We start from the raw sequence: 12,965 nt of genomic DNA on the forward strand, positions 1-12,965 counted from the left end.
CCAAATAAGACTCTCCTCTCTTGTGATTATGGAATGGTGCTTATAGCTGTGATGCTTTGGTGGTGGGGGGTCAGTTTCAATCCAAGAGGCTCCATGAGAACAGAATTCAGTCACATATAAGCAGGTCCAGCTCCATATAAACCGCTTATAAACTGTCATTTGGACCTCCTTATTGGTTCTTTTCCCATTGTCATAAATGGCTCTTTGCTCAGACATTGTGTGTTTTACTTTCAAATCTGCAGTCAACACCACCTCCTCAAAAAGTCCACCCGTGACCATTTGTTCTCCCTAGCTTTCCTGTCTAAAGTTCTTGAATGTTTCGTTGCTACCCAATTACACACCCACCTTTCCAACAACTCCCTGTTCAAATCCTTTCAATTCAGTTTCTGCCCAGCTCACAGTACTGAGTTTGCACTTCAATAATATCCTCTGCGACGATGACCAGTGTGTCCTTCCCTGTCATGCTCAATCTCTCCAAGATATTCAACCTAATTGGCCAGCACCATCCTCCTCCACCACTTTTCTTCTGTGTTCTAGCTCCATGGGATTGTACTTACTTGTTTCCACTGCTACCTGCCCCAATGCAATTCCAAAAATGCTTCCTCCCGCCACCCCCCCCCCCACCCCCACCTCTGCACCAATCCTAAAGTTCCATTTTGCTTCCCTCTTCGTCATCACTTGCTCCTCAAGTGACATCATTCACAGTCCTGGTTTGAGTTTCCACAAATATGCTAATGATACCTTGCTCTACCGCTACACCACTTCTCTCAATCCACGACTGTCTTTGTGCTGCCCAGCTGCTTGTCTGACATTAGGTTGAGACTGAGCCAAAACTGCCTCCAAAATGAACAATGGGTAGACCAAAGCCCTTTTTTTTGACCCTGCTTAAAACTCTGTTCCCTCAGCACCAACTCCATGGGTGCTTCCTCATGTTGACCGAGGCTGTGCACAACCTCAACATCCTGTTCAACCCACAAGCTGAATTTCAAACCTCACATCCTATCCATTACCAAGAATACCTCTGCCCCTACCTCAGCCTATAGATTCACTGACAGCGACACTTTCCCCCTCACTGAAGCTCCCCTCCCCATATTTTCCATCACAACACCAGATCCCATCTCAACTTACCTCCGAACTCTGCACTAGAGTATCCCGGGCTCTACCATCTCCCACTTCTCCTGAGGGTCCTCAGCAGATACCACCCTCCCAAGTCCCAGTACCTTCCCTGCCATAATCTGGTCCTCACTGCCTTTAGTAAATAACTTTTCATCCTTGGTTAATTTCGATTTGCATCGAGATTCAATATTTCCATAGGACTTCTCTACTCTCCTGTCTCACTGAGAAAGTGAGCTTGCCTCAAATCAGGGACTACTTCCAAGGAAAGAAGTTCTAATTCTCAGCAACATTTTATTGCTGTCCCGCTATTTACACTTTGCCATTGTTTGATACGGTCACTGAGATAAGGCTGAAGCAGTAGACAGCCACCTTAATGCTGTACCTTGGCTGAAATTGACTCTCCGTCTCAGGTAGTCGAGATATGCCTGCCAAAGCTCCACGTAGTCAGTAGCCTGGATGAACCCAGCAATCAATGCTTTTTCAAAGGTATCTACCAATTACAATAAAAACACAGTAAATTTCACTGAAGCGATGTCCCATAGGATAGCATCGAAGAATAACTGTAGATTATAGAACTTTGTAACTCAATGATCGAAAACTTTAAAATCACCTATCTCACCCTCTTCAGAGTTTGCATGGATTAATTATGTCTGACTAAAAATATGTCAATAAGCATTAAACTCTACACCAGGGGAAGGAAGGGAAGAAAGAACTTCCTACAGATGGCTCGGCAGTTCAAGTCGCTGCCAAACCTAACCAGAAGCCGAGAGTTTTAATCCCAATTTCATTTGTCCCACTCACTCACTGGTTGAATGGAAAAGGGAAGGGAAGCAGATAAAAAAAGTTAGAAGGAATTTTGCTCTTGCTGCCTAACCATGGAACATTATGGTTTCAACATTTTTTTAATGTTGGATTACATTACAAACTAAACTAAGGCTTTTCTAATGCAATGGGCTGTTCTTGGTACAAGGTTACCTGTTATAACCTTGTGATCGGCTCGGTGTCGCTCCAGGGCCAGAAGATAACTTTTCCACAACCCAGCTATCCAAGGGCAATTTCGAACAGCTCGCTCATGTGCAGATAGAACCAGATCTTTGATCTTCAGCTGTTTGTCCTAGAATGGCAAACAAAAAGATTGGGATCAAATCAAGAGTCATGTCTGAGTCGAGATACATCCCAGAACTCTTCCCTTACAACATACCATGTCTTTGAGGTGGTTGACTAGCTCATTCTTGATGGCAAAGCCGACTCCATGAAGGCAGCATTCTGCCTCTGGTTTCCCTTTCCAGAAGGTATAACCTCCACCATGTTCCTTCAACTGGCCTTCCCCTGCCCACCAGGTCTCACTTAGGGCGGCGATGTCAATGTCAAAACGTCTGAGTTCCCAGGCAACTATCGCGGTGCGGTGTTCTGGCCTGTTGTTGTTGGGATTGTCCATGAGGGTCCTGATGTTCCAGGTCCCGAACTTCATATTAGCGAACTTAAAGATGCCTGTGCGCGAGTTCTTTTAACGTGGAGCGGCCGCTGCACACCGGCGACCACAAGGGCTTAGCTAAACAAGGTCTTGGTCCAGTGGCAAGTGAGGTCCAAGACAACTGGAGACCAGGCACAGCTCCATAAGCCTAATTGCCTACGGCGAAGTGTTGGCCGCAAGCTCGGCGCCGAGTTGTGCCATTAATGGTGGATGGCCCGAAGCTTGGTTGGGGGGGTCAGGCATTAGGAAGGTGACTTCCAAAGTTATTTTAAAAGTTAAAAGTTGGTAAAGATTCCCAATTTGTTTAAAAAGTTTCTAAGAGTTGTTAAAAAGTCTAAGATGTAAATCCATAATAGATTATAAAAGTTTCCCCAATTTAAAAAGTTTCTAAAAGTTGTTAAAAGGTCAAAAATGTAGATTAATAATAGATATTTAAAAGTATTTTGATTAAGAGTCTAAAATGTGAGCTTTAAAAGTTCTCCCAAATTGTTTAAATAAGTTTAAAGGTTGATTAAAATTTAAAAATTAATTAAAAGTTGTTTCGGAGTGTAAGATGTTGGGTTGAACGCCGCTGGCTCGGTCCTTTCTGCCGGTTCAACGCCAACCAGGAGTCCCTTCGCCGGTTGAACGCCGGCCTCGGAGTCCTTCCGGCCAGTTCAACATCCCTGGAGTCCTTTTGGTCGGTTCCACATCCCGGAGTCCCTCCGGCCGGTTCGACAGGGGCAGGCGTGGAGTCCTTTCGGGCAGGGATGGATTCCGCCGGTGCAGAGTCCTTTTGGCCCGGGGCCAGTACAGAGTCCTTTCGGCCAGGGACAAAAGCGGCCAGCACAGGGTCCCTTCGGCCAGGGACAGAAGCGGCTGGCATGAGGTCCCTTCGGCCCTGAAACAGAAGTTATGCAATATGCAATAGGTCGAACGCCAGTTTTAGGCACTAGCCTGAATGCTTACTGAGCAGCCTTGACCAACATGACATGCAGTGCATTTCCGATGTGGAATGTGTTTCATGTGCTACTGTCAAGAATGAGCTGGTCGACCGCCTCAAAGACTCCCCCTGTGGGGTTAACGAACGCCTCATGACTCTTCCTAATACCCAATCCCGGAACCAATGCGCTACAGTCATCAGTGCCTATGCCCCTATGCTCGATGCAACGGATGAGGCTAAAGAGGGTTTTTATTCCAACCTCGAGACATCCTTGTCACTCGTCCCCACAGGTGACAAATTGATCCTCCTGGGTGATTTTAATGCCAGGGTCGGCAAAGACACAGTCCTCTGGGGAGGCGTGATTGGCAGAGAGGGGGTAGGGAAAGCCAACTCCAGCGGTACCCTACTCCTGACAAAATGTCGAGAACATGAACTCCTCATCACCAACACCCTGTTCCGCCAGAGGGACAAATACAAGGCATCGTGACAACACCCTCGCTCCAAACACTGGCACCTGTTCGACTATGTCATCGTCCGAGCCAGGGATCGCAAGGATGTGCGCATCACCCGTGCCATGACAGGAGTTGACGACTGCTGGACGAACCACCGCCTAATCCGATCCATCATCAACATTAACATTGCCTCTAAGCAGAGGGGACAGCAGAAGCAGCTCCACAAAAAAGTTAATGCGAGGCACTTAAGAGACCCAGCTAAGAGAGCCCTATACAGCCAGCGCCTCACAGCCAATCTGGCGTGCCTTAATGACCCTGAGATGCTGAATGCCCACAACGCTTGGTCTGCCCTCCAGGCCTCCATAACAGTGCCCGTGAAGAGACACTTGGTCACTCAACCAGAAAACATCAGGACTGGTTTGATGAAAATGATCAGGAGATCGAAGAACTAATAGATCGCAAGCGCAAAGCATTTCTGAGCCTCAAGCAACAACCCAATTCGGGAGCTGCAAAACAACATGACAGACGGCTCAAGGCTCAGGTCCAATAAAAAACCCGGGATCTAAAGAACAGGTGGTGGATGGAGAAAGCACAGGAGATACAACAACTGGCCGACAGCCAGGCTATGCGAGGATTCTTCACCGCAGTCAAGGCCACCTACGGTCCAAACTCCCAAGGTCCCACCCCACTCCTGGCCAAGAACGGGGAAACACTCATCAAGGACACCGAGGCTATCAGGGCCCGATGGAAGGAGCACTTTGAAGATCTCCTCAATCGAGACTCTGCCTTTGACTCGAGTGTTCTCAACTCCATCCCACAGCATGCGACCCGCCACCAACTCAGTGAAACTCCAACGAGGTAGGCAAAGCCATAAAACAGCTGAAGAATAACAAGGCTACGGGTGCGGATGGAATCCCTGCTGAGGTGCTAAAGTATAGAAACATAGAAAATAGGTGCAGGAGCAGGCCATTCAGCCCTTTTAGCCTGCACCGCCATTCAATGAGTTCATGGCTGAACATGAAACTGCAGTACCCTCTTCCTGCTTTCTCGCCATACCCCTTGATCCCCCGAGTAGTAAGGACTTCATCTAACTTCCTTTTGAATATATTTAGTGAATTGGCCCCAACCACTTTCTATGGCAGAGAATTCCACAGGTTCACCACTCTCTGGGTGAAGAAGTTTCTCCTCATCTCGGTCCTAAATGGCTTACCCCTTATCCTTAGACTGTGACCCCTGGTTCTGGACTTCCCCAACATTGGGAACATTCTTCCTGCATCCAACCTGTCTAAACCCGTCAGGATTTTAAACGTTTCTATGAGGTCCCCTCTCATTCTTCTGAACTCCAGTGAATACAAGCCCAGTTGATCCAGTCTTTCTTGATAGGTCAGTCCCACCATCCCGGGAATCAGTCTGGTGAATCTTCACTGCACTCCCTCAATAGCAAGAATGTCCTTCCTCAAGTTAGGAGACCAAAATTGTACACAATACTCCAGGTGTGGCCTCACCAAGGCCCTGTACAACTGTAGCAACACCTCCCTGCCCCTGTACTCAAATCCCCTCGCTATGAAGGCCAACATGCCATTTGCTTTCTTAACCGTCTGCTGTACCTGCATGCCAACCTTCAATGACTGATGTACCATGACACCCAGGTCTCGTTGCACCTTCCCTTTTCCTAATCTGTCACCATTCAGATAATAGTCTGTCTCTCTGTTTTTACCACCAAAGTGGATAACCTCACATTTATCCACATTATACTTCATCTGCCATGCATTTGCCCACTCACCTAATCTATCCAAGTCACTCTGCAGCCTCACAGCATCCTCCTCACAGCTCACACTGCCACCCAACTTAGTGTCATCCGCAAATTTGGAGATACTACATTTAATCCCCTCGTCTAAATCATTAATGTACAATGTAAACAGCTGGGGCCCCAGCACAGAACCTTGCAGTACCCCACTAGTCACTGCCTGCCATTTTGAAAAGTACCCATTTACTCCTACTCTTTTCTTCCTGTCTGCCAACCAGTTCTCAATCCACGTCAGCACACTACCCCCAATCCCATGTTATTTAATTTTGCACATTAATCTCGTGTGGGACCTTGTCGAAAGCCTTCTGAAAGTCCAAATATACCACATCAACTGGTTCTCCTTTGTCCACTTTACTGGAAAAATCCTCAAAAAATTCCAGAAGATGTGTCAAACATGATTTCCCCTTCACAAATCCATGCTGACTTGGACCTATCATATCACCATTTTCCAAATGCGCTGCTATGACATCCTTAATAATTGATTCCATCATTTTACCCACTACTGAGGTCAGGCTGACCGGTCTATAATTCCCTGTTTTCTCTCTCCCTCCTTTTTTAAAAAGTGGGGTTAAATTGGCTACCCTCCACTCGATAGGAACTGATCCAGAGTCAATGGAATGTTGGAAAATGACTGTCAATGCATCCGCTATTTCCAAGGCCACCTCCTTAAGTACTCTGGGATGCAGTCCATCAGGCCCTGGGGATTTATCGGCCTTCAATCCCATCAATTTCTCCAACACAATTTCCTGACTAATAAAGATTTCCCTCAGTTCCTCCTCCTTACTAGACCCTCTGACCCCTTTTATATCCGGAAGGTTGTTTGTGTCCTCCTTAGTGAATACTGAACCAAAGTACTTGTTCAATTGGTCTGCCATTTCTTTGTTCCCCGTTATGACTTCCCCTGATTCTGACTGCAGGGGACCTACGTTTGTCTTTACTAACCTTTTTCTCTTTACCTACCTATAGAAACTTTTGCAATCCGCCTTAATGTTCCCTGCAAGCTTCTTCTCGTACTCCATTTTTCCTGCCCTAATCAAACCCTTTGTCCTCCTCTGCTGAGTTCTAAATTTCTCCCAGTCCCCAGGTTCGCTGCTATTTCTGGCCAATTTGTATGTCACTTCCTTGGCTTTAATACTATCCCTGATTTCCCTTGATAGCCACGGTTGAGCCACCTTCCCTTTTTTATTTTTACGCCAGACAGGAATGTACAATTGTTGTAATTCATCCATGCGGACTCTAAATGTCTGCCATTGCCCATCCACAGTCAACTCCTTAAGTATCATTCGCCAATCTATCCTAGCCAATTCATGCCTCATACCTTCAAAGTTACCCTTCTTTAAGTTCTGGACCATGGTCTCTGAATTAACTGTATCATTCTCCATCCTAATGCAGAATTCCACCATATTATGGTCACTCTTCCCCAAGGGGCCTCGCACAACGAGATTGCTAATTAGTCCTCTCTCATTACATAACACCCAGTCTAAGATGGCCTCCCCCCTAGTTGGTTCCTCGACATATTGGTCTAGAAAACCATCCCTTATGCACTCCAGGAAATCCTCCTCCACCGTATTGCTTCCAGTTTGGCTAGCCCAATCTATGTGCATATTAAAGTCACCCATTATAACTGCTGCACCTTTATTGCATGCACCCCTAGTTTCCTGTTTGATGCCCTCCCCAACATCACTACTACTGTTTGGAGATCTGTACACAACTCCCACTAACGTTTTTTGCCCTTTGGTGTTCTGCAGCTCTACCCATATAGATTCCACATCATCCAAGCTAATGTCTTTCCTAATTATTGCATTAATCTCCTCTTTAACCAGCAATGCTACCCCACCTCCTTTTCCTTTTATTCTATCCTTCCTGAATGTTGAATACCCCTGGATGTTGAGTTCCCAGCCCTGATCATCCTGGAGCCACGTCTCTGTAATCCCAATCACATCATATTTGTTAACATCTATTTGCACAGTTAATTCATCCACCTTATTGCGGATACTCCTTGCATTAAGACACAAAGCCTTCAGGCTTGTTTTTTTAACACTTTGTCCTTTTAGAATTCTGCCGCACAGTGGCCCTTCCTGTTCCCCGCCCCGGGCCTCTCCGCCCCCACCCCCCCATCTCCCCTCCGTCTCCTGCCTCTGCCTCCCTTTTGTCTCCCTCTGTCTCCCTGCATTGGTTCCCATCCCCCTGCCATATTAGTTTAACTCCTCCCCAACAGCACTAGCAAACACTCCCCCTCGGACATTGGTTCCGGTCCTGCCCAGGTGCAGACCATCCGGTTTGTACTGGTCCCACCTCCCCCAGAACCGGTTCCAATGCCCCAGGAATTTGAATCCCTCCCTGCTGCACCACTGCTCAAGCCACGTATTCATCTGCGCTATCCTGCAATTCCTACTCTGACTAGCACGTGGCACTGGTAGCAATCCCGAGATTATGGAGGAGAGGTGCTGTTGGCGCGGATACATGACCTCAGCTCTCTCATCTGGAGGGAGGAGAGCATGTCGGGAGATCTCAGATATGCAGTGATGGTGAACATTTTTTAAAAAGGGGACAAGTCCGACTGCGGCAACTACAAGGGAATCTCCCTGCTATCAGCCACTGGGAAAGTTGTCGCTAGAGTTCTCCTCAATTGACTTCTCCCTGTGGCCGAGGAGCTCCTCTCGGAATCACAATGCGGATTTCGTCCCCACCGGGGCACAACAGACATGATCTTTGCAGTGCGACAGCTGCAGGAAAAATGCTGGGAGCAGCGCCAGCCCTTATACATGACCTTTTTCGATCTTACAAAGGCCTTTGCCGTGAGGGTCTATGGAGCGTCCTCCTCTGTTTCAAAAGTTTGTCAACATCCTTCGCCTGCTTCACGATGACATGCAGGCCGTGATCCTTACCAACGGATCCATTACAGACCCGATTCACGTCCGGACCGGGGTCAAACAGGGCTGTGTCATCACTCTAACCCTCTTCTCAATCTTCCTCGCTGTTATTCACCACCTCACAATCAACAAGTTCCCCGCTGGAGTGGAACTAAACTACAGAATCAGTGGGAATCTGTTTAACCTACGCTGCCTCCAGGCTAGGTCCAAGATCACCCCAACCTCTGTCTTTGAGCTGCAGTATGCAGACGACGCCTGCGTCTGCGCACATTCAGAGGCTGAACTCCAGGATATAGTCAATGAATTCACTGAGGCATATGAAAGCATGGGCCTTACGCTTAACATCTGTAAGACAAAGGTCTTCCACTAGCCTGTCACACAGCACTGCCCCCCAGTCATCAAGATTCACGGCGCGGCCCTCGACAACATGGACCATTTCCCATATCTCGGGAACCTCTCATCAACAAAGGCAGACATTGATGCGGAGATTCAACATCGCCTCCAGTGTGCCAGTGCAGCCTTCGGCCATCTGAGGAAAAGAGTGTTTGAAGACCAGGCCCTCAAATCTATCACCAAGCTCATGGTCTACAGGGCTGTAGTAATGCCCACCCTCCTGTATGGATCCGAGGCATGGACGATGTATAGAAGGCACCTCAAGTCGCTGGAGATATATCACCAACGTTGTCTCCGCAAGATCCTGCAAATCCCCTGGGAGAACAGGCGCACCAACATCAGTGTCCTCGACCAGGCTAACATCCCCAGTATTGAAGCACTGACCACACTCGATCAGCTTCGCTGGGCAGGCCACATAGTTCGCATGCCAGATAAGAGACTCCCGAAGCAAATGCTTTATGCGGAGCTCCTTTGTGGTAAACGAGCCAAAACAGGACAGCGGAAACGTTATAAGGACACTCTCAAAGCCTCCCTGGTAAAGTGCGACATCACCACTGACACCTGGGAGACCCTGGCCGAAGACCGCCCGAGGTGGAGAAAGTGCATCTGAGAGGGCGTTGAGTTCTTCGAGTCTCAACGCAAAGAGCGTGAAGAGACCAAGCGCAAGCAGCGGAAGGAGCGCACGGCAAACCAGCCCCACCGACCCCTTCCCTCGACGAATGTCTGTCCCACCTGTAACAGGGTCTGTGGCTCTCATATCGGACTGTTCAGCCATCAAAGAACTCACTTTGGGGGTGGAAGCAAGTCTTCCTCGATTCCGAGGGACTGCCTATGATGACTATGTACTGTTTCACAATCATGGACTTAATCTACCTCATTCAGTTTGCAACAACTAAAGAAACAAAGCTTCCAGAATCAGAACACTAAAGAAAATGGACCTTGGGAAAACTTTATTCTGTAAAACTAAAGGTGGATCAGGGAAGGGGGGGAAGGGAGCACTGTATCTCAACCAACCAAAATTGACTAAGAGGGGAAGGTTGGCATTTTACCCAATTAAAAGCAGATCGGCGAAGAGGGTTCTGCATAATATCCAACTAAAGGTAGACCATGCGAGAGGAGGGAATTGGGAAGGGGGTTCTGTACATCCAACTAATGGTGGATCGGGAAGGCTCTATCCAATGGTGGATCAATGGAGCAGAGGGTCTGCAGGCTTTCCAATGAAGTGAATAGGGGAGAGAGCGTTGTCTGCAGTCCAACTAAACTTTGATGTGGTGGTCTGAAAATGCAGAGATTTACCAGGGACAGCAGGTACGATCATAGCTTAAATCTCCATAGGCATTGATACTTACCTGTATAAATCCACAGCACATTGCTGTACTTAATGTCATGAGATTAATTAGTGGAGAGAGCATGGTACATTTGTGCAATTCACAAGGTCGCAAACAAGATATTTACAGATGTGGAAGGCTATTCAGCCCATCTTAATTCATCCATCCAGAAAGATCTGAAAATCCCCATTACAGCATTCAATTGTAAATGATTTCAGGGTATAGCCTCCAGTCTATCCAAGAGTCCATTCCTTATATTGAACACTCTTTTTTTATTAAAAACTTCCACAGGCTACAATTAAACCAAGGCACCGCCTGCCTCTCAGGTGGACATAAAATATCCCACGGCACTATTTCAAGAGGAGCAGGGGCGTTCCCACAGTTTCCTGGCCAACACTGATCGCTCAACCATTCATAAAACACCAATAAACTTGCTCCACAAAACTCAAGACTCACAAAACTGATCTTAACCTGGTGAGGACTCAAGCATTCAGCCATGAGTCACTTTCTCAGAAAAATTCCTTACCAGATACAGAGTGAAACGTGCCCATAGATCTGGCACTAAACAGTTCTCGGACAGTGCCCGCTCAAAGATGATCTGAATCCGTGCTGGGTCTCCCTCCTTCACCTCAAAGTCAATGTAAGCTTGATACTCTGCTTGTTTTGGAGGATCTGCTACCAACTGTAACAGAATAAGCAAAAATCAATTAGGAAATATAATATTCCAATAGCTCCAAAAGCAAGACAAATTGTTTTTCCAAGATCAATGTTCATCACATGCCAACGGTAATCCCATTAACATTCACGCCGCCAAATTCTGCAATAATAAAAACAGAAAATGCTGGAAATACTCAGCAGCTCAGGCTGCATCTGTGGAGAGAAATAGAGTTAACATTTCAGGCTCATGACCTTTCAGAAGGGTCATCAACCTGAAACTTTAACTCTGTTTGTCTCCACAGATGTTGCCTGACCTGCTGAGTATTTCCAGAATTTTCTGTCGTTATTTCAGATTTCCAGCATCGGCAGTATTTTGCTTTTGTAGGAGTACCCAATTCCTCAAATTAGGAACTGCTCGGCAAATCGAATACACAGCTGGGATCATACGACTAAAAGTGTACACCAGCCAACCAATATCCAATCAGAACACAGGATCAGTGTTACAGGACTCTCATTGCAAATCAAATCGCCATAGTAAGAAGCACAAGGGATCAGTCGGCAAACCCTGTTGTGTTTTCAAATCCTTAACAGAAATACAAAAATGGATGGATGTACCTGATAATTTTGTTCAGACTCCAAAAAGGGAAAGTGGGCAGATAACTCATTCTTGGCATTAACACAGGCCAATCTAAACTGGCCTCAAAGAGATGCATAAATCTACTATGGATTGACGTCCTCATTCCCAACATCCAGAGAGCACTTCTGGTTCCATGCCACCCGAGAGACCACGTTCAAGAACTTATCGTGTGGGAAACGGTAAGGCAACAGCCGAGCCTTCACACACATTATTGTGCTGCTCCATTGGGGATCCAGTATTTACATATTTAATAAATAAGCTAATTGAATCCTTTGAATCAGAGGACTGGGATCATGTCAGCCCAAGCAGTATATGACTAATGCAGATCAAAATGAAATAAAATTAGTGGCCAAGTGCTCTTCAAGTTAAATAAAATTATAAATGGAATGCAACCATTTTGCCGACCAGGTGTGGGACTCCACACGGTCTTGGAGTGACACTAAATTCCAAATAACATTTCTGAATGTTACCTTTATCTTTAATCTACCAATTGTTTTCCCCATTTGTCACTATTCTTGAAGTACAAAATTTCATTCGCAATGTACATAACCGTGAAAGACACAAAGGTAGCCAGACAGACTGAATCATCAATTGGTATCAGTGAGTTTTAAAGAGTTTATTTTCTTGTATAATACATTGTGAACAGGCGCTGGCTGCCAACACACCTTTGCATTACAGAACCCGAATGCTAGAGTAACAGAGGATCAAACCGTACCAGATCTTCTTCATAAGGCTTGCGCTTTTCCATCTGCTGTACAGCCTTCTTGTATAATTGCGTCACAGATTCCTTAGGCAGTTCATCAGCCCATTCCTCGTACTCAGCATATGTGGCCTCCATATCTACACAGAGCACAACCGATGGCAGTAAGCAATCTGATCAGAACAGTGAAATAAACATGGCTACGACTAGAGTAATTCCATAGCAGAATGCATTAATTTAGAATGACAAAAGTGCATTTAATGCCCATTTACGGAACCTCTCTCAGTGAGGAAAGTACAACAATCCAGGCCCTAGATTTACGCAAGGTGCCTGCTATAACACATTCCATGAAGACCGTCAGGTGCTGTAACTTCAGCCAGAATAGGACGCCCTAATCATGTTTTTACTTGCTCGCAAAATAGAGAGTTCTTAATCTTGCAGCCCTGCCAAGAACTAGTGCAACTCACAGGAATGGCCATGGTGCTCAAGGTTATTCAGGTATGAAGTGAAGTTCAAAACATAAACAAGCACTCGGATGAAACCTGTCCAACAATCCTACACATCTCAGACATGTGGATGGCAAATCCACCAGGAGATCCTCTGATC

General features: G+C 46.5%; 1 protein-coding gene across 1 annotated transcript in view; it reads right to left on the minus strand.

Moving 5' to 3' along the window:
* The window catches only part of sart3 (spliceosome associated factor 3, U4/U6 recycling protein), a 46,764-nt gene that overhangs the window by 17,336 nt on the left and 16,463 nt on the right, over nucleotides 1-12,965 (minus strand). Inside the window, exons 6-9 of the mRNA XM_070887771.1 lie at nucleotides 12,375-12,499; nucleotides 10,892-11,047; nucleotides 2,092-2,230; nucleotides 1,499-1,606 (exon numbers count right to left, since the gene is read on the minus strand). Of these exons, the coding sequence (XP_070743872.1) occupies nucleotides 1,499-1,606; nucleotides 2,092-2,230; nucleotides 10,892-11,047; nucleotides 12,375-12,499 (528 nt within the window). The remainder of the gene's footprint in view (nucleotides 1-1,498; nucleotides 1,607-2,091; nucleotides 2,231-10,891; nucleotides 11,048-12,374; nucleotides 12,500-12,965) is intronic.

Source organism: Pristiophorus japonicus, chromosome 8 (genome assembly GCF_044704955.1).
Source record: "Pristiophorus japonicus isolate sPriJap1 chromosome 8, sPriJap1.hap1, whole genome shotgun sequence".
In the NCBI taxonomy this organism is placed as follows: domain Eukaryota; kingdom Metazoa; phylum Chordata; class Chondrichthyes; family Pristiophoridae; genus Pristiophorus; species Pristiophorus japonicus.